Source organism: Peromyscus californicus, unplaced genomic scaffold, assembly GCF_007827085.1.
Source record: "Peromyscus californicus insignis strain IS unplaced genomic scaffold, ASM782708v3 Scaffold_18__1_contigs__length_77618521, whole genome shotgun sequence".
In the NCBI taxonomy this organism is placed as follows: Eukaryota; Metazoa; Chordata; class Mammalia; order Rodentia; family Cricetidae; genus Peromyscus; species Peromyscus californicus.
In genome coordinates, this window is record NW_026294480.1 from 3,871,127 (window position 1) to 3,899,001 (window position 27,875).

The window sequence follows — 27,875 nt, forward strand, 5'->3', positions numbered from 1 at the left end:
CTGCATGCATCAGGAGTGAGAACTAGACAGTTGCCAGGGTCCATATCCATTTTCCTAGTCTCTAAGGGATGACACGGTGTGCTTCACAAGACACATGGCTCCCTCCTGCATCAACTCTAACTGCCCCAGAAAGACCGTATTCGCGAGAGGCACCAGTGTCCCCAGCCCTATGCCCACTGTCAGACCGTTCACAGGAATCCCATGATGGAAGAAGAAAATGGCTAAAACTGCGGTCCGACCGGAAGGGGAGCCTGTATCTAGAGAAAGAAATTTCCTCAGCTTTGACAGCTTGTCAGATCACCTTGCAGCAGAAAGCTGGAACCAACGAGATCATGATATGTTAGGCAGGACCACACCCTGACCAGAGCTGCCTGGGTATGCGTACCCCCTGCTTTCTACTTAAACCTAAACCCATGCCATGATTCTGAAAATGGACTTAGGGTGACGGCTGGGGGTAGTTAGTGGATCTCTTTTTCTTCCTAATGGGACCACGTTGGGTGCATCTTTTTCTGCCTTTCACTATTGTGTCCTTTAATTTGACATGTGGTGGATGGGTGGCCAAGCCTAGCTTGTTACTTACCAGGGACTGCTTCTGACCATTAAAAACTGTGTTCCTCTTTTGTACTCTGTTCAGCAGCCTCTGAGGAGACCTGGAGCTTCTATACAGACTCTGCACAGCATGTCAGATCATGGGCCTGTCTTGCTTGGGTGCAAACAATTCTGGGTATCCATCTGGCCCTTCAATGTCAAACAAAGAAGCTTGAAAAAGGGACAGCGTGTGAGAGGTTTGAGTGTTAACAAGGGCACTTTCCATCTCGGGAGTTAAGAGAGGACCGCGGGGTCTGGATGCCCACTTAATACCTGCAACACTATTGTCGAAATCTCAGAAATTGGGACTTTGTAACCAGCAGATGAGGAGCCGCCAGACTCCTCCCAGTAGATACTTAATGGCAACAAAGAACGATTCTGAGGGCGGTGGATACAATGTTCGGAGGTCAGCGGGAGTTCCAACCCTGAATTCAAGCCGCCTCTAAAGCCTGATGAGAATTTCTCCCTTTCAACCTCTCCAGCATAAGCACGACGGCGGCGTCTGGGAAACCGCTCAGAGAGGTTGCGGGGGCAGGCTGTGTGCAGCCAGGACCCACAGATCAGATGTAGGGCTGGCTCATCTGCTAGGAGCACGGGCCTTGGAGGTTAGCCCAGGAGGCTCTCCGTCCCCGCCTGCCGCGAGACACTCCGGGAACTGCAGTCCTCCCTCCGTCCCCCGCACGCCCCCGTGCACGCCCAGCGGGAGACCACTGCGGCTCTGGATGTAACTGCTGCACTTTCCTGCCCTAGGCTAGGGTCCTCCCACGGAAGGCTGCGTCCTAATGGCATCACAGACCCCGCCCCTTAGAGGCGGAGGGGACTTAGGTGTCTACGCAGGGCCTGTAATGCGGCGGGCGGGCGGGCTGGAGAGGACTGACAAGCCTCCGAGGCAGGACCTAGCTCTTGCTCAGCTCTCCCAAGGACGCGCCCTAGGGCTTTGTCCTTGGCGGCCCTCCTCCGCCCCCCCCCTCCGCGCCGACTTTCTGATCAGGCGGCGCCCCGGACAGCCCAGAGAAGGGGCGGGCCCGGGTGGGGCGGGGACCTGGTGTGCTGTCGTCGCGCTTGGGCCCTCCGGGCTACGCCGCTCCCCAGCGCTCCGGGCTGCTACGCGGGTCGGAGCCCTAGGCCGCCTCCACGGGGACCTCTGAGCACGCATGGACCTGCCCGCGCCCGGCGGGAAGCGGCCAGGCTGGAGGTGGCCGGGGCGGCGGGGCAGGGCCGAGGCAGCGGGCCCGTGAGCGCGCGCCCTGCAGGCCGGGCCGCAGCACCATGATGCCCGGCGAAACGCACCCGGCGGCGCCCGGGCCAACCGAACTCGCGCGGTGTCAGGGTTGCACCTCCCTGCAGCAGGTAACGACGATCCCCGGCCGATCCCCTTGGCGCTGTCTTGGGAGCGGGTGCCTGTGCTTTGTTTAGTCACGGGCTCCAGAGCTGGTTCACCTGGTGCGATGCTGGTGGCAGGCGAATGAATGCGTCCTGCAGGGCCTCTTCCTCCTCTGCCCAGATTCAGGGTTTGCTGGGCCGAGTTGGGTTGGTGGGTGACCCTAAGTGCCAAGGGAATCTTCCTTTCTGGGGTGAAGGCCTTCTCGCAATCCTAATCATTTGTTACTTGAAGGCAAGGCTTTTATGTTTTATGTTGCGTGCCCGGGTCACGAGACTTCACGATTCGGGAGCTGCATTTCATTTTACACCAATCTATTAAAGTACCATCCACCGTAGCTTTGGTTAAATAACGTGTTAGTTGTCTGATTAAAATATTCCATTAAGATGTGTACGTCGTGGTAGTTTGTTACAGTGGCATGCTCTGTTCTCAATAGCCGCTGCAGATGAGTTGTGGGGTTTACTGATGTAGTGGAAATAGTCCCAGTTCACCTCATTCACCTTGTCCCATTCACCTCATCCCCGTTCACATTCTGGTGAACCAGGTCGACACGAGTAAGATGAACGTGGGCAAGTACCATTTGACAGGATTTTAGATATTGGGAAGAAAATAATGGGACAATGTCAGGATGTCCGAGTTGGTGTTTTTGAGGCCGTGGCAGATGTGAATGTTGAAAAAGCAGCTCTGGAGATCGGTTTTAACAGGTGGCACAGTTTCTGTGATGAGAAAGAGCTGTGCATGTTTGATGAGCAAGCCTGTGGAAGCCTCATGGTTGGTGAGACGAGGTCAGAAGAGATGCAGACTACGTAGCCATCCATAGAAGCTTGGTTTTATTGTAAAGTGCAGTGTCTTTGCGCCGATTTATATATTCCAGTTGTTCTGGGAATAGGAGATGGAGGCATATGCTGGCACTCTTGTATAAAGAAAATGAATGAATCAAGCCATTTTGTAGCTAGCCCACATTGTGAGGGCATCTTAGAATCCTCTGCTCCCATCTCAAGATTCTCAATGGCTTGCTCCTGTATCTTTAATAGACCATATTTGTTTTTTTACCCTGTTCATTCACTCAAAGAATTTTTTTGCATCCCCTGCTGTTTTATAGCAATGTAAGAAGCAGGGGAAAATTATATTAGAAGTAATATGTTAGTACAAATAGAGTTAAAAATAGGAGGGAAGAGTACACAAGGACCAGGATGGTGGTTGCTGGGATTTTGTGGTCTCTGGGAAAATCATATTTGAACAAGAAAATGAGTTCTGTTGATTTCTTTGGAGACAGACATCCTAGTGGATGCCTCAAGGCCTGGAGTAGGTGCTTTCCCAGTGTGCTTAGGAAGAGCAAGTGTGGTAGTGTAAGTGTATTTGGCCCCCCATAAGCTCATAGGGAGTGGCACTATTAGGAGGTGTGGCCACATTTTGAGGCTGGAGGGCACATCTTTAATTTGGCCACACCTTTTGTTAAGTGTGTCACTGTGGGGGCAGGCCTTGAAGTCTTTTTTCTCAAGCTTCCCTCGGTGTGATGGTCAGTTGATTCCGGTTGCCTGCAAGATGTAACAGTCTCAGCTCCAGCACCACCTCTGCTTGCATGCCACCACGCTCCCTGTCATGATGAGATTAGACTGAACCTCTGAAACTGTGATTGAGCCCCCTCAATTAAATGTTTTTTTTTTTTTTTATAAGAGCTGCCATGGTCCTGGTGTCTTTTCAGAGCAACAAAAGCCCAAACTAAGACAGCAAGAAAGCCAGTGAGACTGAGGGTTTAGGGTTTGCGGGGGTCATATCAGCAAGAAGAGCCCTGGTTGTGTGAGCCTCACACACCAGTGCATGGGCTTGGTCTTCTCTGAGTCACTGGAGGTTTTTGCACAGAACAGCTGTGTGAACTGTGCTTCTCTGCCCTCCTGAGAGCGGCCTCCACACACTGCCCACCAGGAGCCTCTGTCTTGTTGAATCAGCAGAGGCGCTGAGACCTTCAGGTTGCTTGAGACCGTCCTGGTGCCCTCCTTCTCCGACAGCCAGCATCCGTTTACTGGTTCTCCTGATTCCCCGTTCCTAATCTTACCATCCTTACTGTAGGAAGCATTCTAACCTATGACCTAGAAGCTACTGTTTCCACTTCCCAAGGGCGCCCCTTTTCCCCTCTCCAAGACACACTTCCACTCTTGGTTTCCATAACAGCAATTAGGGGAGGGGTTCCTTTAGATCTCTATAGGCCTGGTCTGTAAACATTTTTCCTGAAGGGGCAAGATCGTAAATTATTGGGCTTTTGGGACTTGTTCACACCTTCTCAGTTGCCATTGAGGTGTGAAAGCAGCCGTAGACAAGAGTAAAAGAATCCATGACTGTGCTCCTAACAATAGGAATGTAGCTTTTGAAAAGGCTTTTCAGGGCAGTAGTGTTCAAGAGACTGCTGTGAGTTCTGTCTCTGGAACACTTATTTAATTTGCAAAGTGAGTCAGGGAAGATGGGTCTCTAGCGGACATAGAGCATCGCAGTGAGGCTCTATGCTCATTTCCTGTATGTGTTGAGAGATGGAAGCTTTGTCTATTAACACCACCAAGGCAAAGTGTGTTGACCAGGATGGAAGTGTGTAGTGCACGTGGAGGGCACAGGATGAGTTGATGAATAGAAGCTGGGTTTGGTTAAGGGTAAATTATCTCAATAATGTGACCTAGTGAGAGTATTACAGCACAGAGTTCATTGAAGCTCTAGGAAATGATAACAAGAAAAGGCTCTTGAGTGTGAGAAGCAAGACAGGGTGAATGAAGCCTGTTAGGCTGGGTCTTATGTCCGGAAGTGAAAGGTACTAAGATTTCAGTCTTTGAATAATTATATGAACTGTGATGGAAGGAAGAAAGGAAGCCAGCTGAGGAAAGGCTGTTGGGAATGTGGGGCTACAGCTTTAAAATGACATTAGACTGGGGAGTTTTAGCCATTTTCAGATGTTTGCAAAGTGTCTGAAATGTCCTAATGCACTTCCAAGGAAGTGGAAGCTGGTTTCTAGGTTTCTATGGGTGTTGAGTTTATAGTAAGAATCTTTTTCATGGGAAGGGGTTAGGTAGTCCTTTGAGTCACTTAAGCTTTGAAAACCACTAGCATCTTAAGAGAATCTGGCTGCTGGGGCTGGGCTCTTGAAGAAGAAAGCATGGAATGGGGAGGGGTGGAAAGAGATAAGGAGACTTAAACAGGAAGTGGGTCACTGGCCTGTTGGGAGGAGAGAGATGACTGGACATTGCCACAGCAAGCAAGTGCTTGCTATATGCAGCTTAAACTGGTGCAGGAGAGAAGCCTTGTAGTTTTAAATCACTGATACTCTGGATCCTATGGAAGAGGTCCACGTAGTCTTCTCACAGTGGCACCAACTGCAGTGCTGGGCCTTCAGTCTGACTTGGAGCCTTATGGTAGCAGGTTCCTGTTCTGAACTGAATATGAATAGTCCTTGCTTGCAGAACATCTTCATGTCTGTTTGGCCCTTGTTTCCTTTAGAATGGAAGAAACAGTTGCCTTTTTAATCTATTCCCTCAGAAATGTATCCAAAGGCAGCCATGCTTCCTGACATCGTAAGTATCTCCTGATAGCTTCATAGGTGACTCTTGACCTTTGGATTGTAGTAGTTTGTTACTGATCTGTAGCCCAGCATTCACGTGTTCTAGAAACTCAGCAGTCACAAAAACCAATGTGGGGCCTGAATCTGATGATACTGTGTAAATTAGGCAGGCCCTGCATTGCATAGTTTTAGGTTAATTAATTGATTGGAAGTTACCACCCCCCACCCCCTTGAGCGTTTGAGACTCTGCACTTTTGCATTAGAATTGGTCTGCTTATAAAAGCTACAGATACTCCCAGAGCAGGAAACTGGTCAGAAGTATTTCACTACAGGATCTTCTACGTGTGGAAGCTCCAGGAGCAGAAAACATGAATTTGGAGAGAACTATTAGGGAAACTTGCAGAGAGCAACCTCTTCCCTTTGCAAAGAGCACCCCTACCTTGAACAGTGGATCCCACCTGCGCACAGGACTTGTGGGTCAGAAGGACCCAAAGGGCCCTGAACCCATCATACTCTGTTAATCTTACTATTCAGAGAGTTCAGTTCCAAACAACGTAAATGAACCCAGATTTGACAAGGAGAAAAAAATGTTCAATTAGGAACATTGCAGTATAAACCGGTGGGTGGTATCTGGATGTCTGACTCTTCACACTGACATGCACACAGGCCTTGAGCGTAGTGCAGAAGGGGCTGAAACAGATCATTTGGAAGGTTCTCCTTTCCCTCTTAGACAGTGGCTGTCAGCCTTCCTAATGCTGTGACCCTTCTCCTCGTGTTGTGGTGACCCCCCCCACCATAAAATATTTTATTGCTACTTTATAACTAATTTTGCTACTGTTAGGAATCGTATGTAACTATCTGTGTTTTCTGTCTTAGGTGACTCCTGTGAACAGGTTGTTTGACCACATGCCCTGTTTAGTGATTGGGGTTTAGTTTTAGTTTTTCTTGTTGTTATGACAAAACACTTAGCAAACCAGTCTAAGGAGCCTTTGTCGTGGTTGGAGGGGATACAGTCCATGGGGAACCATGGCAACGGGAGTATGAGGCATGTGCTCACACTGCGCTATCAGGGAGGAAGCTGGGGGTGAGTGCTAGTGCTCAGCTAGCTTGATCCTTGTCATTCCATGTGGGGCCTTAGCCCCTGGGGTGGCGCTGCTCACATTCAGAACAGGCCTTCCACCCTGGGTTAAAAACTAATCCCAGCACTCGGGAGGCAGAGCCAGGCGGATCTCTGTGAGTTCGAGGCCAGCCTGGGCTACCAAGTGAGTTCCAGGAAAGGCGCAAAGCTACACAGAGAAACCCTGTCTCGAAAAACCAAAAAAAAAAAAAAACCTCCCTGGAAACACCCTCACAGACACTGTATAGTGTGTGTCCTAGCTAATCCACATCTAATCAAGTTGACCTTGAAGATTAATAACAATGTTTTCTCCTTTCATCCCAAATGTGATATTTACTGTATGTTGGAGATTGCAGTGGACTGAACACTTAACGTGGCTGATCCTGCTGCCATGTCTCCTGTTAACTTAGGCTTTTCAGTTTCCCTTCCTGAAGCATAGAACTGAGCAGGTGGACGGTAAGAAACTTTGCCCCATCACTCAATAAGAGAGGGAGTGAGAATTAGTGGTGCAGGTTCACATGAATGTGGAGCTAAGGTTTGTTTGCTGTCTCTGGCATAGTACTTGACATTACAGTGTGGCACCTAGAAGCAAGGCAGGAAAGATTCCAGATGGAGTAGCAAAGGACTAGAAGGAAAATGAGAAAAAGAGAAGCATTTCTTTTGCAGAGTGATGAGGAGTGCCCTTTCCTGTTGCCAGCTTTGCCTAAATGCCCCTCAGTGCGGCCTGGCATAGTGGCACACCCCTGCAGTCCCAGCATGCCCAAGTCCAAGGTAGGAGGAGCTACAGCTTCCGGACTCGCCTGCTAAGTGATGTACTTGCTGTCTGAGAAGCCAACCTTTAATGCTTTCGTTCCTCCAGAGCCTACCACCACCCCTCCTCCTGATCCAGGGCTTGTTTCTGCCTACACGTGTGTTCTCCATCATCCTTACTCTTGGGTTCATGCTCTGGCAGACCTGCTCACATCTTTTGGTACCTCTCTGAGCAAGGATGTCCTAGGACAGAAGTTTGGTGGAGACTTTGCAGATTTGAAAATATCTCTTATACAGAAGTTTGAATTTTCTTTCCAAGATGGGAAGTATCCCTGTGTAGGGCCCTGGTCTCTAGTGAGGCCCTTCCAGCTTCAGGTGCTTAGAAGGTCTTTACCCTGTCTCCACCACTCTAAAATCATAACTGTTCCAAGGGTGGTGTCCTGTTGGGATCCACAGGCTTCCTGTTGGATGTTGGAGGAGCACTTTCCCTTACATAATGGAACACTGTCTCCCACGTCTGTCTGTCTTTCCATGTGCTTTGTCCAGAGCACTTGTCACTGGGCCTGTGGGACTGTTTCCTCTGACACCAGTATTCAGTGTCTGTTTCTCTCTTCCATCTCTGTATCTGCTTTCTTTTCTGGGACCTTTTGTTGAATTCTGTGGTCAGAACTTGTGAGTCTATAATTATGTTCTCCTGGTTAGGATTTAGCTATAACTTAACTAGTGTAAAATGTATTATTTTGATGTGTACAATTAGTCAGTGACATCTAGCAGTTGAGTGATTACCCACAGCCACCTCCTGAAACATTCCCTCCTGCCCTTAAGGAAGCCTTTCCCAGCCAGCAGTCATCCCAGCCCCCCTCCCTGTGTTGCCTGCCAAGTCCTCAGCTGCGGGTTTGCTTGGTATGGACAGTGTACGTGACTGGAGTTAGTACACAGCGTCTGCGGTGGGTGCTGCAGCTCACACAGAGTTCTAGGGGTTCGTGTGGTATCACTGATGGTTGTTCATGGTCAGTACTGGGTGGCTCACCCGTCCATCCTGTGATGGGCCTGAAGCTTATGTTTCTGTTTGTAGTGTGGGCAGCGCTGCTCTAACTGTTCCTATGAACTTGCCGTGGCATATGTTTTCTGCCCGAGTGTGTGCCCAGGAGTGTGATGCTTAGTCCTGTGGCAACTGCTTAATGTCCCATCAGCCGCGAGTGATTGGGGGCCAGTATCCTACAGCCTCAGCAGCACGGGCTGTCCTTTCTGTTTTAGGTGTCCCGGTGCCTGATTTTCTGAGTGCTCTCAGTGTCCCTGTAACTGTCACATGGCTTCTCCAGTGTACCATCACTTATGGCACTGTGCTAGTGCTGTTGAGGTGTTCCTGTCCACTTGTGTTTACTTCAGGTCTGGCTCTGGTTTCTCTTTTTCCATTCATTGTAGCTTAGGTTTGGGAATCTGGTGGTTCGTTAAGAGCCTGGGGGTGGAGTATGCTGGCTGCAAACTGAGTAGGCAGGGCCTTCTGGACTGCTGTGTGGTAGTATGGCTGAGTCATTTACTGATGGAGGAATAGCCGGCACCAGCACTTGGAGCTTACCTCTATTCTCCCTGGAAGATAGAGGACTGGGGTGACACATGGCCATCTTCCCATTAGGTCATCACAGGTCAGCACTGGAGCATGTGTGTGTCGAATAGACACCTTGGGAAGACAGACTTTCTGCTGGATGGCAGAGGAGCACTTCCCTCACAGAGCGGAAAGCTGGAGCTGGCCCCCAAGGCTTAACAGAAAGCTTGTGGCTGGTTCCTGCTTGAGCTGCATTCTCCTTCACCTCCAGAAGAAACAGCACAGAGCAGCCTGCTGAGACTGTAGTGTGCCTGGACCAGCAGCTGTCTTGTCTCTCTCTGACTCTGAGCTGACACACAGCTTGCATTCTGTCATCTTGTTTCGGTTTATGTTTCAACCCTCTTGGTTTGTGCTCTGTGTAGAGACAGTGGTTCCCACATGGTGGTGTGCAGACATGGTTCCCACATGGTCGTGTGCAGACATGGTTCCCACATGGTTGTGTGCAGACATGGTTCCAACATGGTTGTGTGGAGACAGACATGGTTCCCACATGGTCATGTGCAGACATGGTTTCCACATGGTTGTGTGCAGACATGGTTCCCACATGGTTGTGTGCAGACAGACATGGTTCCCACATGGTTGTGTGTAGACATGGTTCCCACATGGTTGTGTGCAGACAGACATGGTTCCCACATGGTTGTGTGCAGACATGGTTCCCACATGGTTGTGCGGAGACAGTGGTTCCAGCATGATTTCAGGTGCTTTCAGCAAAGCAATGCAAACACCAGCTGTTCCTCCTTCCTGACCCCGTGAGTCTGAGTTAGAGCTCACTGATGTTTCTGATCTATTTTAACCTGATCACATCTGCAGAGAGCTTTCTAGGCAAGGTTCTTCTGAGGTAGGTTAGTGGTGGGAAGTTAGCCTAGAGAACTTGAGCATGCTGTCGAGCAGAGGACAATGCTTCAGCCGCTGACACTAAGCAGACTGCTCTTCACAGCTCACGTGGGTCTAATGGAAAAGTGTGACAGGTTTTGGAGTCATTTGTAACGTTGTTAGGAATACTGGACATAGAGCAGAAAACAGTAACACTCAGTAGAGTGATGGCAGCTAAGGCGGGATAGGGGTTTGAACCAAACATGGTGTTGCAATCTCTGGAATTAAGGCTGCTTCGGCAGTAGAAGTATTGTTGAAATCCACTACAGGTAACGAGGGAATACTTAAATAAATGCTAAGTGTATCTCATGAGGGGCACTTTTAGTATGGATAGAAGTCTCAGTGCATGGCTGTGACCATGCCTGTTTTAAAACATCACTTCAGGAAGGCCAGGGCAAAGGAAATAAGCACAGTAGCAGAAGCGCAGCATGGGGCCTCTGATGGTGCAGTCAGGCACACAGACTGTCTACTGCTGACACTATTGAGTGTACTTTGTGCATTCTGTTGTGCAAACTTTTGCATCTATTTGTAAGTGGCATTGTGAAATGAACAAGTTGTTGCAGTCAACAAATAGAAATTAGTTACATTCCTTCACACATCTAAGACCCACTTGAGAAATGTAAGAGACACAGCAAAAATAGCATTCATGCAGGTGATAGAAACTGACTTGGGTTTAGGAAAGCATCTAAGAAGGCCTCTTACATAGAGGTAACCAGCTAAAGTTAGAGATGGAAACATGCCCCTTATATCCCTGCAGTACATCTATTTGAGTTTGGAGTGGAGGGGAGAGGTTAGTCTTTGCCATCTTAAATTGCATTCTCCTAATGCCACGAAGGTGGTCCATACTCCTCATCTGAGCTAATGCCCTCCTGATAATGCACGTGCCTGCATGGAGTTGGTGAGCCAGGCTTGCTTATGTTAGAGCGTCTTTGACTTCTTACGTGTTCCGACTGCATCAAGGTTATTGTGTTGGTGCTCAACGCATGGTGTTTAGTGCCTGTAGAAGTGTGAAATGTCAGTGCTGTGGATGCATCAAGCTTTGTGTGCTTTCCTGTGCTTTGACAGTGTTCAGGGGTCACCTTGATAGTGGTAAGCCACTTAGTAACTGTAGTCCATGTAGAAAGTAGGTAGTATATAATGAAAGGTTTAAGTGTTGGCAGCTTAAATGTGCTGTTGCTGAAGAGTTCATCTTCTCCCTTTTGATTTATATTTTGTGAGGCTGCATGCGTAAGAATAAATCCTAGGAGAGTTATTGCGTTCCCTAAAATATTGAGCACCCTAATAAATTTATCTGAGGTCAGAGAACAGAACAGCCACTAGATACAGAGGCCAGAAAATGGTGGCACACACACCTTTAATCCTAGCATTCTGAAGGCAGAGATCCGTTTGGATCTCTGTGAGTTCAAAGCCACACTGGAAACAGGCATGAAGACACGTGCCTTAAATTCCAGGAAGTGATGGCAGGAAGCAGAAAGGTATATAAGTCATGAAAACCGGGAACTAGAGCTGGTTAAGCTTTTAGGCTTCTAGCAGCAGCTCAGCTGAGATCCAGTTGGGTGAGGACTCAGAGGCTTCCAGTCTGAGGAAACAGGATCAGCTGAGGAACTGGCAAGGTGAGGTGGCCGTGGCTTGTTCTGTTTCTCTGATCATTCAGCGTTCACTCCAATACCTGGCTCTGGGTTTGATTTTATTAATAAGACCTTTTAAGATTCGTGCTACAGAGTTATAGACATAAATATGAAAAAAAGTATGTAAGTGCTAGATAGCATAAAATAATTCTCATTTTCATATGAGAAGGACCCTGCTAAATTTGTTTCTGGAAACAGAGCCTTAGCATGTACTCAGACATACTCAGTTGTGTCAGTATTTAGACAGTTGTGGTTGCTGCATGAGTGTCCTTGAATGGTTATTTAGCAGGCATACTTATGTATGTGCATATGTGATGAGAGGATACTACCTGTCAAATACTGTAGCTCACAATGTATCAGCAGCACTAAGCAGTGCTGTCAGGCTGTTAAGGAAAAAGAAAGAATACCCAGAAGTGACTGAGAAGACCTCTCTCATCATTGATGAGGAGTAGGGAAGGGCTTGGGAGATGGCTCTGCTGGCAATGTTGCTTTCACACAAGCCTGGCAATCTGGACTCCACCCATTGAGCCAACTCCACAAAGCTGTCCTCTGACCTCCACACACATGCATGCACAAACACACAAATAAATGCTAATGGAAATATCTCTAAGACTATCCAAGATCACAGTTGTGGCGAAGCAAGGAGATCCATTGCTTGTTGTTAGGAATGACTGAGCAGGACCAAGTGTCCTTCAGAAGAGTACTGGGACATTGAGCCCCCCTGGGATAGGTGATAACAAGCTAAATTGTATGGAGATTGCAAAGGACCTGCATTTTTTAATCAGTTCTAGCCTGGGTATGTACATGTAGCTGCCAAAAAAGATATAGGCACTCTGAGTGGAAACGTTACTGTTCCTCTCCAAATCCTCTGGATTGGTTAGAGTCTGACTGTTGAGATAGGAGGGCTGGGGATAGTTCCTGGTGTGAACTTGTCTATATAAATGCTGGAAAGCTACTGTAGTGTATTTAAGACTGTGCTGTTACTCTTGAATATTTTACTGATTGGAAAATTGACATTTAAGTCAGATAAAGAAAAGAAAATCTGTGTTTTAGATGTTGGGAACATCTGAGCAGTGAAACTAATAATGCTTTGATCTTCAGTTTCCTAACAAGATTTGGAACCGACTTGGGATTGGTCCCTGAAGTGTAATACAGTTCCTCACAAAACGGCTTTTTAACTTAGTCTTGATCTCACTAATTGTTCTCTGTCATGTTATCTCAATTTGTGTTATTTTGATGTATTTTTCAGGCAGTTTCTATGTTTCTGCTAAGTAGTAATCAGTCAGTAACTTGTTACTGCCCTCTGACCTTGGTGTGGAGGTACATTGTAGTTCTCACAGATGGCAAGTGTAAACAGATGTTTCCTGTCCCAACATTTCCTGTCCTAAATGCCTGTTACCAAATATCCAGCAGCCACTTCCCGAATTACCATACAGAGGCTTATATTAATTATAAATGCTTGGCAGATAGCTCAGGCTTGTTACTAACTAGCTCTTACAACTTAAATTAACCCATTTCTGTAAATCTATGTATTGCCATGTGGCTCCTGGCTTTACCTGTCATCTAGCATGTCTTGCTTCCTGGGTGGCTGGCTGACATCTCTTCTCACTCCACCCTTATTCTTCCCAGTATTCTCAATTTGGCTTTCCCATCTAACTTCCTGCCCAGCTACTGGCCTGTCAGCTTTTTATTAACCAGTGAGTAATGCATATTCATAGTGTAGAAAAGGATTGTTCCACAGCATTTCCCCCTTTTTGTCTAATTAAAAAGGAAGGTTTTAACCTTAATATAGTAAAACTATATACAACAAAAATAGTTACTAAGAATTACAGAAACAATATCCAATCCATTTGCATTTGGCAAAATTAGAGAAAATACTTAATTATCTATCTTTTCTTGGTGAGTCTAAAGTTTTGTATCTTTTTATCTTTTATCATGACTAAGAAAAACTATGACTATCTAGTCTTCAACTACATCAAAGACCTAGAAGGGTGAAATGTTACCTAATAACGGGGATATCTCACTGCCTAGACAGTCACCCAAAGTTCCTCTGTAATGTTGCAGCATCCATCTTTGACCTACAGGCCTGGAGTATCTGACAGACTTTTCTCAGAAGCAGGAAAATTTGAAGGACTGTCCTACCTTGTCTTGGCAAAGTTTGGTAGTCACTTTCTTTTGTATCCTATTGGTCCAATTTGGACAGTAACTATCAGCAATTGAGGAAAGGGCAGTTTCTTTGTCCACATAGCTAGCTTTTGCCATAAAGAAAGCAAACTCCATATGGAAGTTCTTCAGTGCTCATCATCTTCTCTGAAGTAGATCGGTGCTGCCAGGAATAGATGTATCTCATTGTCATGAGAAGCCTTTTAGGTTATTAAACATGTTAACTGTCATATTCTTAGGTCTTTGAAGTGTTTAAAGACCGTCTATCTAAATGTATCCTGTGTATGACCTTGACTTAAGTTTGACTATTATGGATGATTAACTATTAATCTGTATTTCTTAAATTATGCATTGCATTTTTAAATGAGCTACATAAGCACAAAATCTTAAACAAGAGTAGAAATATACATATAGTATAACAACATTAATTTTAAATCTGTATCAATAAACTAAAATCCATACCAGTGTAAAATATTTTGAGGTCAACAGTTGTTTTTTTTCGATTAAAGTAGATTCAAAAACCTACCTCCTTCCCCTATCATTTCTATATCATATTCTCTCCTTCTTTTAGAAAGAGATCTCTGAACTTAACTCTTTTGTTTAGCCCTTTTTTGACTATGACCAATAACAATTTGTAACTAACCCCTTAAACAAAGACAAACATCCATAATCTATTTTTTGGGGAATGTAGGTGTAGTTCTCTAGACTGATTGGGGCCACTGGTAATCTTTGGGAGACCCAGAGAAGATTTAGGATAATGGTTAAATCTTAGCTGGAGTAGTCTGGGAGGCTGGATCATTTCAGCCAGCAGCTTTGAAGCCTTTCTGGATGCAGAACTCAGGAAACTGCAACAGAGGCACTCTGAAATGTTGGATCATCTGAGCCATCTGTTCCCATTGGAGATTTTTCAGGGGGTTTTCCTTAATCAAACCTGATTTTTCTTACCCCAGAATGAATCCATAGCCTCTCATTTTCTGTGGAAATAAGAACAGAACCTCTTTCCCAAAGTAGCATATCGTTTGACTTAAATTTCGAAGTCAGGATTTTTTTTTTAATATATAGGTTGGTTTAATCTAGCAACTTTCATAATCAAATGTATCTTAGCAGTTACCATTTGTTCATCAGTAGTCAGAAAATTTAAAGGCAACCCTGCAAGGGCTGTGGCTGCAGAGGAGTCCTGCAGTACATGAGGAGAATTGCCTGTTTCTGTTTATGGAGCACTGTGAACCACCTGCTTATATTTATATGTTGTAGGACAGTTACATGTAATGAAATGCCATAGAAACATAAGTAGCTGACTGTAACTTTTTTCTTTCAGAACTTAAATGAATATGTTGAAGCATTAATTGCCTTGAAACAGAAAATTATTAATACAGAGTAAGTATACCTGCATGTTGGAAGACTTTTGCCAGTCTGTCCAACTGGTTGAAGTGGGTGGTATTTTGGAACCCCGAAGTGGACCCAGTGGGTTCAGAAACATTGAACCCCTTGCTTAGGGGCTCACACAGGCTTTAGTAGAAAATCATCTTTGCTAAGTTCGATTTTAGAAGCTGCTTTGTCTCTCAAACTGTTCTGTATGCTGGTGTCAGATTTCCTCACACTATGCTACATTACAAGATTTAATTCTTTTCAATATTCTTTGATAATATCATGTTTCAGACTAAAAGTTCATAATACTTGTGGGTTGTTTAGGAATCAAGGTGATGTCCTCCTAGCATGCTTTTGTTTTGGGACCAAAGAAGAAAGGCCATCTAGAGCGATGTGAGCCATAGCTTTCTGTGGTGTACTTGTCCAGTGACGCAGGAGCCTAACCTCTCTTTTCTCTGTTGCAGTAACCTGCTGACGGAATATCAGAAGAAATGCGACGATATCCTTCCCTTGTTTTTCCCTTTGGATGTCAGCACTGACTTATGTGTAATAACTCAAAAGATAGGAGGGCTCTCCTTTTTAATAATTACCTTTCAAAAGGCAGTGTCTGTTGACGTAAGGGAGCCCTTCTCAAACAGACAACAACAGGCCTTTTAGTGCCGTAGCAATGGGTGTGTGGTGGGGGATCCTAAAGCGAGGCAGCTAGCATCTCTCTTGTTTCTGTTGCTTGTTCTGATTTTATTATGGTCTTCAGCTTTTAATGAGTGGGTTTTCCTCTTGTACAGGGGGTGTGGCATCAAGTGAGCGGATGCATTATTGTGGATGCAGTAGTGCTTGCTGCTTGGTATCTTTAAATATACTAAAAATAACCAAGATCGTTGAAATGGTTTGGAAATTGATCTTGCTTTTATTGTAGAGCAGTAATGTGTGCATCCATGAATCAGACAAGTAATGGAATTTTATGGTTGTAAGAGTGCTTAGTTTAGACTCATTGGCTAAGCAAGGGTTGAGCAAGCACCTTTGTGTAGTTAACACAGTTAGATGTCTTCAGCAGTAAGAAAAAGCTGGTCCTGCCACATCTGTTAGTAACACCCACCTTGGGTTAAATCTCTCAAAAGGACATAGCATTCCGCCTACCACCACCCAAAAAATAAGCATGCATAGACCTGTGGAGATTGGCAAAGAGCTGGGCTCTTTTTCAGTCCTGGGGCAGATTCTGTTCTTGCAGAGGTCGAGTCCATGGTCTGCAGTACTGAGGCCATTTAGTTGTGGTACCAGAGCTTGCAGATTATTTGAGCTGTTGTAAAATCTGTGTCAGAGTGACTTTAGAGCCTAGATTTCACATTGAAATGAAAGTCACTGGAAATTCCCACAGTTGATTTATCTGCTGAAATGTAAAATACAACAGGACTTTAGGAGTAGTATCTTCCATTGAATATAGATGCTGTCCAGAAATAGTTGTCCCAGCTGTTGATAGTGAAATAGTAACAGATGGTGGGCTCAGTATTAGAGCAGTGATCTCCCAGCACTTCAGAGAAATGATGGAAACTTTTTGGTAATTACATTTATACTCTCATGATAGATAAATGGTCTGATTTTCTAAAAGTTTCCTATCAAAATTTAAATAAAAAATTCTTTTTCTTAAAAATTATTTTGTGTCTGTTTGTGGGTATGTGTTAGCATTTAGGCATCTGTACTGGCCTGCCCTTAGGGTCCTGACAGGATATACCTCATCTGCAGCCACTAAGAGCATCCCCTGTGCGCATTTGCTGTGTTTCCTTATAAAAAAAAGGCAGGCCTTGCCCACCTCCCATCACTTTCTCTTTCTCTTCTTTCGCTCTCATCTCCAGGGACCAGTCTCTGCCCCCTTCTCTGCTCCTTCTCTCCCCTCCCCTCCATAAACCTCCCTCATGGGCCTGCTGTGTGGTGGACTCCTTCCCGCTCTTTTTAAAATACAAAATACTGGCCTGCTCTTGGTGGCTGCAGCTGAGGAGGGATCTTGAAGTCCTGTTGGGACCCCAAGGCAGGCCAGTACAGATGCCTAATGCTAACAGTGTGTGCACATGAGTGCAGTGCACATGTGTGCAGCACCCATGCTGGCCACCTGCTGTAGGTGCTGGGATCTGAACTAGACACTGTGGAAGAGCAGTGTGCTTACTCTGAGCCACTGAGCCACATCTCCAGCCCTAGACCAGCTCCTTAAGTAGATAAAACTTGCAGTTATATTTTGAGATACAGAGATTTGGCTTCAGCTACAGAAACAAATTTTAAAAACACTCTTGGCATTATCCTCAAGTATGTATTTGTCACAACTCAGAACTGTAACTGTCCTCCCAATAGGATGCCAGTGTCTAGGCTTAATGTAGCTTCTTCCTAACTGAATTACTTGTAGCACCTCTTCTGAAAGCCTGGAGCATGTCCACATGAGGTCACTGCCACCACTGTGGGACCGAGGAGAGCGAATGTGCTCTTCTTGATCTTAAGAAGAACTGTAGTCCCGTGTGGCTTTGTGGATGCCTAACTTTTGTCTACTAGACTGTTTGAGAAATGGAAGGTTTGGAGGTTCTGTTGTAAAGTATTTTCCTTCAGTCGATTAGTAGAGAAATAGATGTTTCGACTTGGGTTCTGTCTTAGTCACTATTATCTTCATGATAGGGAGCATGGTGGCATGCGGGCAGGTGCTGGAGCAGTAGCTGAGAGCTGCATCCTAATCTGTCAGCAGAGAGGAGTCAGAGGAAGGGATGCTGGGCCTAGTGTGAGCTTTAAACAGCCAAGCTCACCCCTAGTGACACACTTCCTCCACAAAACCACATCCAGCAAGGCCACACCTCCTAATCATTCTAATCCTCAAATAGTGCCACTCCCTGGTGACTAAGCATTCAAATATATGAGCCTGTGGGGGCCATTCTTGTGCATACCACCACAGATTCATACATTGGGAAGTAGGGATAATGTAGACTCACCACTGTTAGAGATGGGTGTGTGCATATTGTGTGGCGTTATGGTCCAGCCTAGGTGTACATGATTACTGTAAGACAGAATTTATCTTCAGACAAATATCAGAAGATGAAGGTTCAAGTTTTCTTTAACAAGTTTTACAACTGCAGTTTGCAAGAAGGTGAGCTGCCTGGCTTCCGTAACTGTTGATTGCGCCTGTGAATTCTTGGGTAAAGGTGGATATATAGCAAGCCAGAGCCTGGGAGACCTGCCTTGAATTAAACTGCTTTGGGTGCTCCCCTTTACAAGCAGCTTTGCCTTGTCCTATCAAATCCCTCAAATGTATTTATTGCATAGGTTTCAAATTGAACCCTCATGGTTTGCTTCAGTAACTGTGACCACATTGTGAGCTGAAACTGAAGTTCTATTACTTTTGCTCACACAATTACACTGTTCAACGCCATTTATCTTGTGTTGTTTATAACAAAATAAAGCCACTAAAATTGTAATGATGTTTTATGCTCTGACTACAATTATCACTTAGAAATCAACATGAGGTTATAAATCAGATTGCATTTATATTACAGTTTACATTACAATTGTATTTAGATTATTACAGTGCTCACTTAAAAGTCAGCATGAGGTTATACATCAGATAGAGCATCCGTGTATCACTTATTTGGAACAAATGAGGGAAGATGAAGATTGGATGTGCCAGATGTTTGGCAGACTGTCCTCAGACAGCTTCTCTGGTGTATTGAAGTCTGTTGGACTGGTTTCTGATGTTACTTTTTGGTACAGTCTCATTAAAAAGTTGGTTATGCCTAAAAGATCAAAAGCAGTCTGATTGTTAGTATGAGCAGGAAAAATCATTAAAGTTAGTGTTGAATAACGCACTCCAGCTGGTCTGCTCAGTGATGCCAATGCCTTGTCCGTTTTCAGAGAGAACAGCATGCTGCATCACCAAGTGGAGCAGATGCTTCAGAAAATCTCCCCTCTGCAGAAATGCCAAGAGGAGCTGGACGTCTTGAGAGCAGAGCTGGAGGAGAAAAAGGTGCCCAGAGCCACTTTCCTGTAGAGGGTCATTGTCGTTTAGGATTGACTCGTGCACTTACTGGCTGGGATTCAGGGGCGTTGACATGTTAGCAAAGGATGTGAGTGCTAGAGGACACCCTTCTGTGTCTCCTGGAGAGCATCCTGCTCTGACTGATGTGTGGCTCCACAGTGATTCCTGGGACTCTGCACAAGTGTAAAAAGGGTTATGTGTAAACTCTTGGGGTTTTATATTCCATGTAGTAATTATCTCTGGTTTTTTGTTTTTGTTTTTTTTTTTTTTCATTTAAAAAATTTTCTTGACTTAAGTGGGAAATAACATGTAGACATTCAGAATTAGTGGTAGGAGAATCATTGTGTGACTGTGGGTGGGGGAACTGGATTTCCATAGTAGTTCAGGTCTAGCCTTAGCTCAGCACTCAGGGCCTCTGCTCTGGTAGAATTCAAATGTCCTTGGAGGACCTCTGTTGAATCTTAAGCAGTTAATATGAATGAATGGTCTTGACAGACTGGTTTGGGGTTTGGGTAACTACTTAGTCCCTGCGGTTTCTCAGGGCCGTGAGGTCCACAGAGAGCCACTTTCATTCATATCTCAAGTTCTTAGAGGGAGTGGTCATTTCCTTTACTCGAGGGAGATGGAGCCTTGGGAAAGAGGCTTCAGATAGGAAACTGATACTTTGACCTCTCATGGACTCTCTTCTTCAAAGTCAAACCTTTGAAGCAGTTCGCTCAAAGTGCTGTAAATGCTTTTCTGTATAAAGTTTTTATGTCCTTTATAGGAATCCTAGGAGCACATCCAGTCCATGGAGTTTATAAGTAGAAGCATCTGAAGCCTCTAGCTAGGTGGCTGGCCTGAAAGGAGGTGGAGCTGTCTGGGTTATTATCCAGCCTGTGTGTGTTCTTTCTGGCTCTTTTCAGAGAAGATTGCTATTATCCATTATCCACCTGCCTCTGTTGTGGTTTCAGTGATGTGCTGTTGTCTGGGTTTTCATGTACTGTGTGCTTGTACATGTCAGCATTCCTGTTTCTCTAGGAATTCTTTATGGTTTAACTGCAGTGAAAGCGAAACAGCCAATCACAGTGTTCAGTCCTTCATGCTCTTGGTTATATAATGTCCATAGTATGCCCTCAAGGAAGTGTGAGCCTTGGAGTCAGACCTCAGTGGTACACCCTCTTAGTCACTGGGTGACATGTCTTGCAGGAATATCCCATCCTGTCAAATCCTTTGTGAAGAGGGCTTGATGAAGCTCATCTCTCAGAGCTTTTAAGGTTAGAGAAATGCCATGTACAGACCACAACATGGACACAGTGTCTTTCCAGTCCATAGGGTCATCATGGAGGATGAGTCAGTGTTCATACATTTTCCCAGCTAATTTTGATTAGTAACTTGTTTTCCTTTTCCTGACAGTAATAATGTAACACTTACTGAGCCCGATATCAGCTTGGATTCTGTTACTATAATTGCTGAGGGGAACATTTTAGCTGTTTGGTATTTAAGCCAGTGGTGTATTATGCAGATTGGAGTTGTGTAGATTTGCTTGTCTGTTCTGTCAGCTCTGTCTTCTGGGAACCTAGCCTACTCCTGGAGATGCTCAGTAACTTCTGGGCCTTGCTGACAAGTCTGGCTGTGTACTTGGTTAGTCTTGTGCTACCAGATGAGAATTTAGCTTACGATGAAACAAATGAGTACCATGATCAATGGCTCTTGGGGAGATACTTATTTTTCCTGTTTCCTTGTTAGAGTTCCCTGAAGCTGTATCAGAACACTCACCAGGAATACGCTCGTGTGAAAGAAGAATGCTTGAAAAGTGATGCCCAGTAAGTGGGTTACTTTTGATACGGGGCTTTCATCGTTGAGACTAGATGTTTGTAAATAAGTGTTTTCTTTTGTTTCTATTCATTGGTTGTAATTAATTAGCTGTGCAAACTTGGGCTAGTCTCTCAGCCACGGTTTTCACCACTGTCACATGGGGTCAGCACTGTTCTGACTAAGGTGGTCTGGTGCTGGAGGGCTGCACGAAGAGGTATTGTACATGCTCACTTTATCGTGTGTGAGCTGTAGCTGTGTGTCCACACACAGTCGTGGGCCTCCTGTCTTTACCAGCCTTGTACAGGCATCATCTGTTGTAGTATCCCACGGTAGAAGGAAGGGCCTTTGTTACCAGCAGTGAAGTGGGCTGAGCCTCTTGCTAGTTACGTTGAAGCTTGGTACCTCAGCCCCAGCACTGAGAGATCACTTGTGGAGCTATGTGAGCCACCACTTGTTGGCTGTGACAGCAGCAGCATCTGGAGACTTTTCTGAGCTTCCTACCTTCTCCACTCTCGGAAATCCATCTCAGAGCAGGCGAAGCTCCCCGCTGCTGCTTCCCTTGCTCACTGTGCACGCTCCTGAAGAGTGCCTGATGAGTTAGATGCGTGAAGCAGGGAGATCGTTTGGACACACCCAGAGATGACACTTACTGTCCTGAAGGAGAGGCCTCGCATGTGTTTGTGGCAGAGACTCAGTAGACTCTCTCTATTTCTCAAACAAAAGTCAGGTCTTTAAAAACCTGTTTTAGGAATACTGTATAGTAGACAGTAGACAGATTAGTGTTCTTTGTCAGGCTTCTTCTGTCATAGCTCAATTGCTGGTACTTTAGTTGACATGTGACACTAATTATAAGAGAAAAAGTCTCTTGTGTACACCATGTGTGCTGAACTGTCATTTCTGCGTCTAACTGACAAGGTTTTATTGTCAGGAAGAAGAAGCTGGAGGCTAAGGTGAAGAAGCTGGAAGGTAAGTACGGCTGTTGTGTGTGGCCAGCAGAGCCCTGTCATTGTACAGACCCTGGTAAGTGTGCGGCTGTGAGTGTCAGTGGGGTGTGCCGGGAAGGGAGTTATGTGCTGCTGCTCCAGTTAATCCCCTTCTCTGTGACCCTTTGCTGGAAACAGGCAACGTGGAAGGAAATGCAGTGATACAGTTTTGAAAGTTGGATCTTGTAGCTATTTTTGTTTCTTTCATTCCCAGTTGAAGTTGGTGGTTACTAGAGAAGGTGCCACTTCGTGTGTTGTCTTAGTCGGGTTTCCATTGCTGCGATGAACAAGGGGACCAAAGCGCCTTGAGCAGGGAAGGGTGGTTTGACTTGTATATCAGAATCCATTGTGAGAAGCCAAGACAGGAACCTGGAGGCAGGAGCTGATGCAGAGACCACGGAGGGGTGCAGCTTACTGCCTTGCTCTTTGTGGCTTGTCCAGCCTGCTCTCTTATAGAACCCAGGACCACCAGCCCAGGGGTGTCACTGCCCACAATGGGCTGGGCCCTCCTGCTCAGTCACTAATTAAGAAAATGCCTTACAGGTTTGCCTACAGCCTGAACTATGGGGGCATTTCCTCAGTTGAAGTTCCCTCATTTCAAATGACTCTAGCCTGTGCCAAGTTGATGGCAAAGAACTGCTATACATTGATAGTTCTGGCGTGCACACACACACACACACACACACACACACACACACACACACACACTTCTATGAAGTGCCCCACCCTGGCCCTCCTTCACACCCCACTTATTTCCAAGTAACCAGAAGGGCATAAGCACTGGAATCTGTTATGTCCTTACATCTTAACTGATTGTGCTTTCAAAAGTTGGCTAGGAATGGAAGGTCCATTTTGTTTGCAGTTACTCAGGGATGGAATCAGGTAGAGGCAATGGCTGTGCTGTCACGCTCTGCCTATGTGGACTTCAACATCCTGGTGGTTGTACTCTGCTTCTGAATGAGGTGTTTCCATGGAAGGTGTGAACTTAGGAGCTGGGGACATTTAGAACAAGAATGGATGATGAGTTCTTAGTTTAGATATCAGTTCTACAGATGGTTGGATAATATCATCTCATGAATGCTGACAGGCACTAAACTCATGGCTTTGCTCTCAGCTTGTCCTCTCGTATGTGGGATAAGTGGAATGCCTGAGAGGCTGTGTGCAACTTTGAGAAGAGACCTGTGGAGTCAAATGTGGCCTTTATTTTTATTGTAAGAAAAGTAATTTTCCCTAGAAATTGATAGGACAGAGTAAAAGTGCTGGGCACAAGCTCAGTGAGAAAAGAAGTGTTGCTGGCGTCTTGCAGGACTTTGCCTTCCTCTCTATGTGCGCACGAGTGTCTTTGTGATGCCAGTTCTGGCTAGAGTCTTGCTGGTATGTGTATCGTTTGGCTTTTGAACCAAAAAGGAATGAATGATTTGCTCACAGTCTAGGGTCTGCACACTGTCCTAGCCAGAGTATTGCATGGGAGGATTTGGAGTTGCTGTATCAGGGGTGGGAAGGATCTTCATAGCCCTAGTCAGTTCTGTAGCTTCATGAGAAGGCAGTAACTGTCTGTGACATGTGTCGAGTTTTAGGGGAGGGAAAAAGCTGGCATGGATCACACAGGTCCGGGCCACTCACTGACTCTCCCCTTTTTCTGTTGCTTTCCTGTCCCTATTACACATAGAGGCTGCTGTCAAACACACTCAGGACTTCAAGCAATTGAGAAACGAAAAGAAAATACTTGAAAAGGAATTTAAGAAGACACAGGTACTGGGTAAAATGATGCACACACATTACATCCCTGACTCATGGCCTCTGTGGACATAGGTACTGGGTAAAAGATGCACACACTTTACTTCCTCGACTTAGGGCTTCTGTGGCATCCAGGCTGTGGCTGCAGTCACTGTCTGTTGCCTTGCACCCGTCTGACCTTTGTTCCACAGTGTTTGCTTCGTACAGCATAAGCACTCTTGGTATTTTTCTCCTCCAACACAGGAAAGGTTTGATGAATTTTCCAAACAGAAAAATGAGAAGGGTGAGTATTCAGTTAATGCTTGCTTGGAGAGCCAGTTTTAATGTGCAGTGTTTATTTTAAACTCTTCTTATGTGTTTTTAGAGTTGAGACACATTGGAACACAGATCTCAAGTGATTCTCCTGGAAGCATAGATAAAAGTGAGTATCCTAATGGTGTCTTTGGTTTTATGCGTTGTTTACTGTGGTTTGTAGGCATATGTACCTCTTAACCTAACTGCAAAAATACTGCTGTGTAGATACTTTGTTGGAAAAATTTTTGTTATTTTGGATGGCTGTTAGTTAGTTTGCATATATCTACAGTTACTTATCAATGTGCATAAAGACAACTATTTTCGTAAAATATATGAATGGAAGAATCAAAGAAGACATTGATTGGGAAAGGAAAAGTACTTATATAAGCCCCACATTTTTCAGCAAGTAACAATAGGTTTCTGTCTAGATTACAGCCTATCAGATTAATTCATTAAGCTTCCTGGGTGCCAGAGCAGTGTGAGGCGGGAGAACTGTAGTCACATCTCTGCAGTGTGTTTTCTAGGGATAAGACAAGGAGAAGTGTTTGAGAAGTCAAACACTACTGGTTACAGAGCACAAGCAAGGCCGATGTGGTATGCTTACTTTCAATAGCAGGCATGGGGAGGCCAGGGCCACAGGTGAGGGATAGGACTTGGCATTGAGATACTTTGTGGATTGTTTGGCCCTTGGCTGCTTTCCTCCTCTTTCTGGTCTGTTTTAAAAATGGAGATAGGACTTTGAATTTCTGTTTAATCTTGGAAGGTTTTTTTGAAAATAAAATGCTACAGTAGCAAATGAAGAAGGTATTTTTGTTTCACAAAGACTTGACTTTAGTCAAAGTCAAAACTGAGAAGTGACACCAGATGCATAGTATCTCAATAAGTTCCCCTTTCTCCTTGTGTTTGCTTGTTTAATTCCGAAAATAAGTTCAGGTTTTTCCTAGCTTAGAGTTTGGCTGGCAGTTGCTGATGTGGATGGTCTTGGATTTGACTGTCGGGTGCTGATGTGGTGTGGGAGCCTATTTTCAGGTTTCCTAGTGGCTTTACCCAGCAGGTCTTCATAGAGAGGATGATTGGACCACGGGCCTGAATGCAGGTGTCTGAGATGGTCTGCACTTGGCTGTGCTGGGGGGAGGTCTTTTGCTCCACCCCTTGGCATTTCTATGAATAACCTGGGGCAGAGACAGTCTGGGCCTGTTGGAATAGGTTCCAGGCCCTCTCGAGGCTATCCTGTATTTTCTATCTGTTTATCTCCACACTTTAAGTCCTCTGTCTAATATTTCCTGCTGCTCCTACTCAAGAACACTCTAGGGAGATGTGGGGGTGGTGGATAGCCCCCCCCCCCCCATGTCGGTGGTCTTGAGTTTGGCTGTCAGGTACTGATGTGGATGGTCCATGGAGTATTCATGCTTAGACAGTCTTTTCCTACCTGTGTGAAAAGTGGGGCCTTAGCAGGTTTTGCTGAGGTCTTACTGGCTCACCCCCCAGTCGGTGGTCCACTGTGGAGGTTGTCTTTCCTTCTGCAGTCTGTATGCAGCCTTCCTGATGAAAACAACCCCATACCTTCCTATCATGTTCTCTGTCATTATGTCCTGCAGTGTTTTAACACCAAAGAGCTCGTTACTGCCCCAAGTCATTTTATGTTGTGTTTTTAACCTTCCTTGTTGATGAGGACAGGAGTGTTTTCTATTGTACATTTTTCAAGTCAATAAAGTCAGCTGTGCACCTGGATGCACTGACTTCATAGTTCTTAACTGACCCCTTAGGATTTTCCCTATTCATGCTTGGCTTTGGGAAGAAATTGACCAGTTTGTCACTGAAGAGTGATAGATTGGATTTCTTTTACAAAAGGCTGACCAAGGCTGCTTTTTCTTCTTACTGAGTTCCAGTAAGCAAAGACTTGATATAAATGGAAACAAGTAACTGTGTACCTGAGCCCAGCTGATGCTGTAATTCAGCACGTGGAATGTCCTGGAGAGAGCATCTTGAGTCTGAAGCCACCTTGGCTACATAGTGATACACTGTCTCCAAAACTAGAAGCCGCTCTCCTGGACACTTTAGGTCAGTGGTTCTCAACCCTTGGGACCCTGTCACGGGTCGCCTAAGACCATTGGAAAACACAGATATTTACATTATGAGTCATAACAGTGGCAACAGTAAAGTTGTGCACTAGCAATGAAATTAGTGTTATGGTTGGGGGTCACCACAACGTGAAGAACTGTATTAAAGGGTCAGAACATTAGGAAGGTTGAGAACCACTGCTCTAGATGTTTAACATCAGTAGAGAGGAGTGAGTGTAGAGGATGGAAAGCTGATGGTCACCATAGCAGAGAAGAGCAGGGTTTCAGCAGTCACTCTTCCAAATCATGGGGCAGAGCATTAATGTTCTGCAAATAACTGATTAAAGGGAACGGTAGACCAGCCTTCTAGTTTTAGAAGTTGTTGCTTGAGTTTTTTTCAGACACTGTTCCCAAGTGTAGTTTATTAAAGTATGACCTATGGATGAGAATTATTAGAGATGAAATAATTGGGTAGTTAATGGCTGCTTTGAGTACTATCCCCTTTCCCCTGCTCCCATAAGATGCTTATACATGCTGTATGAATTCTCATAAACGGGCCCACTCACCAGCCCTTCCATAGGGTTTATGAAAAGACAACCTACAGTGATTGACAGGTAGTAGACTCGGAGTGTAGGGGAAGGAAGCAGACTTTGTCTGCCATCAGTGTTTGCCTAAACCTTTCACTAAACCTTTGAAAACTAGAATTGGCAAGAAAAATCCCTCAGATTCCAGAAGATTGAAGAATAGTATAAACTCATAAATAAGAGAAATGTTCAGACCTGCTCGTATTCTTGAGCATGTTCAGGAACATGCCCCCAGCCACTGGCATCACATGTGGTGTGGAGCCCCTGAGAACTAAAACATCAGCCACGTAGATGAGTATGGACTGGACTAGTGGGTTCATTTCCTGACCCAGAAGATGAAGTGTAGGGTGTCTGAGAATGTAGTCAAAGATGGCAGAGAAACAAATGCCCTGAAGTCTTGGCATTCATCTGTTAGAATGTTTCATAGCCAGGAGGGAGTCATAAGGAAGAAAAGGAAAGTCCCTGAGCAGAAAGCACAGGTTGTGTGTGTGTGTGTGTGTGTGTGTGTGTGTGTGTGTGTGTGTGTGTGTGTGTGTTGACACCATAAGGGTAAAGCAGGGCTCTTAGGGTGATATGACACATGCCTCAGATCAAATGAAGCAGAGAGTTGATTATGTGGGACTGATTTAAGATAGGCTCAGCAGGGCCTCTGTGAAGTGGTAAGGCCAGTAGTAAGTTCAGTCTTCAGAACAGTGCCATGTGGATTAAAGGTACTGCCCATTAAGAAAGTGCTGCTGCTGTGTACCCAAGAATATGGAACTATGCCAGACAAAACAAACCTCATGGGGGTTCCTGAGGAAATGAGACAGTCTTCATGGGAAACTTACATGTTTGTCTATGAATAAGGGGGTGTGAGAGGCTGGAGAAGCACCTGCCAGAATGACCATTTATGTACACCATATACTCAGAGTTCTTTAGACCATTGTTCAAAACTTCATAAAGGTTGGCTAATACAACTAAAAATGAAATGTGATGTTGATAAAAGTTTTCTCCCTAAGTCAGTAAAGCAGAAAAACCATGCTGGTTACAATGGTGGGCCTTTGGAACTGGCTCTTGGTGGTAAAAACAGCAACCCCACTGTGAAAAGGGTTAAGGACAGGAGAGCCTGTGCTGGTGCAGGCTCCGCAGCCACAGCAGAGTTCAGTCCCCAGTGTTGTTCAGCTGTGGAAAGTAGAGGACAGATCGATTTCCAGGACATCATTTTTCTGGCCCCAGGATCTCCAGAAGTCTCACTTGGAAATGGGCTTAGAACTGATAAGAGTGTGAAGTTATGTCAGGTATCATGCAGACCTGCAGTGTGCTTTATTGACCCAGCTGAAGATGAACAGAATAAGAGCTGCCCTTTTTCAAATGGCAGGTGAACCCTCCAGTGTCTAGAGAAAGACCTGAGGCAGTGCACAGC

At 45.3% G+C, this 27,875-nt stretch overlaps 1 protein-coding gene across 1 annotated transcript in view; it reads left to right on the forward strand.

Annotated features, from left to right (window-relative positions):
* Nucleotides 1–1,641: 1,641 nt before the first annotated feature.
* Ice1 (interactor of little elongation complex ELL subunit 1) overlaps nt 1,642–27,875 on the forward strand; it is a 54,231-nt gene continuing 27,997 nt past the window's right edge. Inside the window, exons 1-10 of the mRNA XM_052742926.1 lie at nt 1,642–1,938; nt 14,966–15,024; nt 15,480–15,514; nt 18,115–18,133; nt 18,895–19,006; nt 20,747–20,823; nt 21,744–21,781; nt 23,468–23,550; nt 23,779–23,818; nt 23,900–23,956. Coding sequence (XP_052598886.1) covers nt 1,858–1,938; nt 14,966–15,024; nt 15,480–15,514; nt 18,115–18,133; nt 18,895–19,006; nt 20,747–20,823; nt 21,744–21,781; nt 23,468–23,550; nt 23,779–23,818; nt 23,900–23,956 — 601 coding nt within the window. The 5' untranslated portion in view covers nt 1,642–1,857. The remainder of the gene's footprint in view (nt 1,939–14,965; nt 15,025–15,479; nt 15,515–18,114; nt 18,134–18,894; nt 19,007–20,746; nt 20,824–21,743; nt 21,782–23,467; nt 23,551–23,778; nt 23,819–23,899; nt 23,957–27,875) is intronic.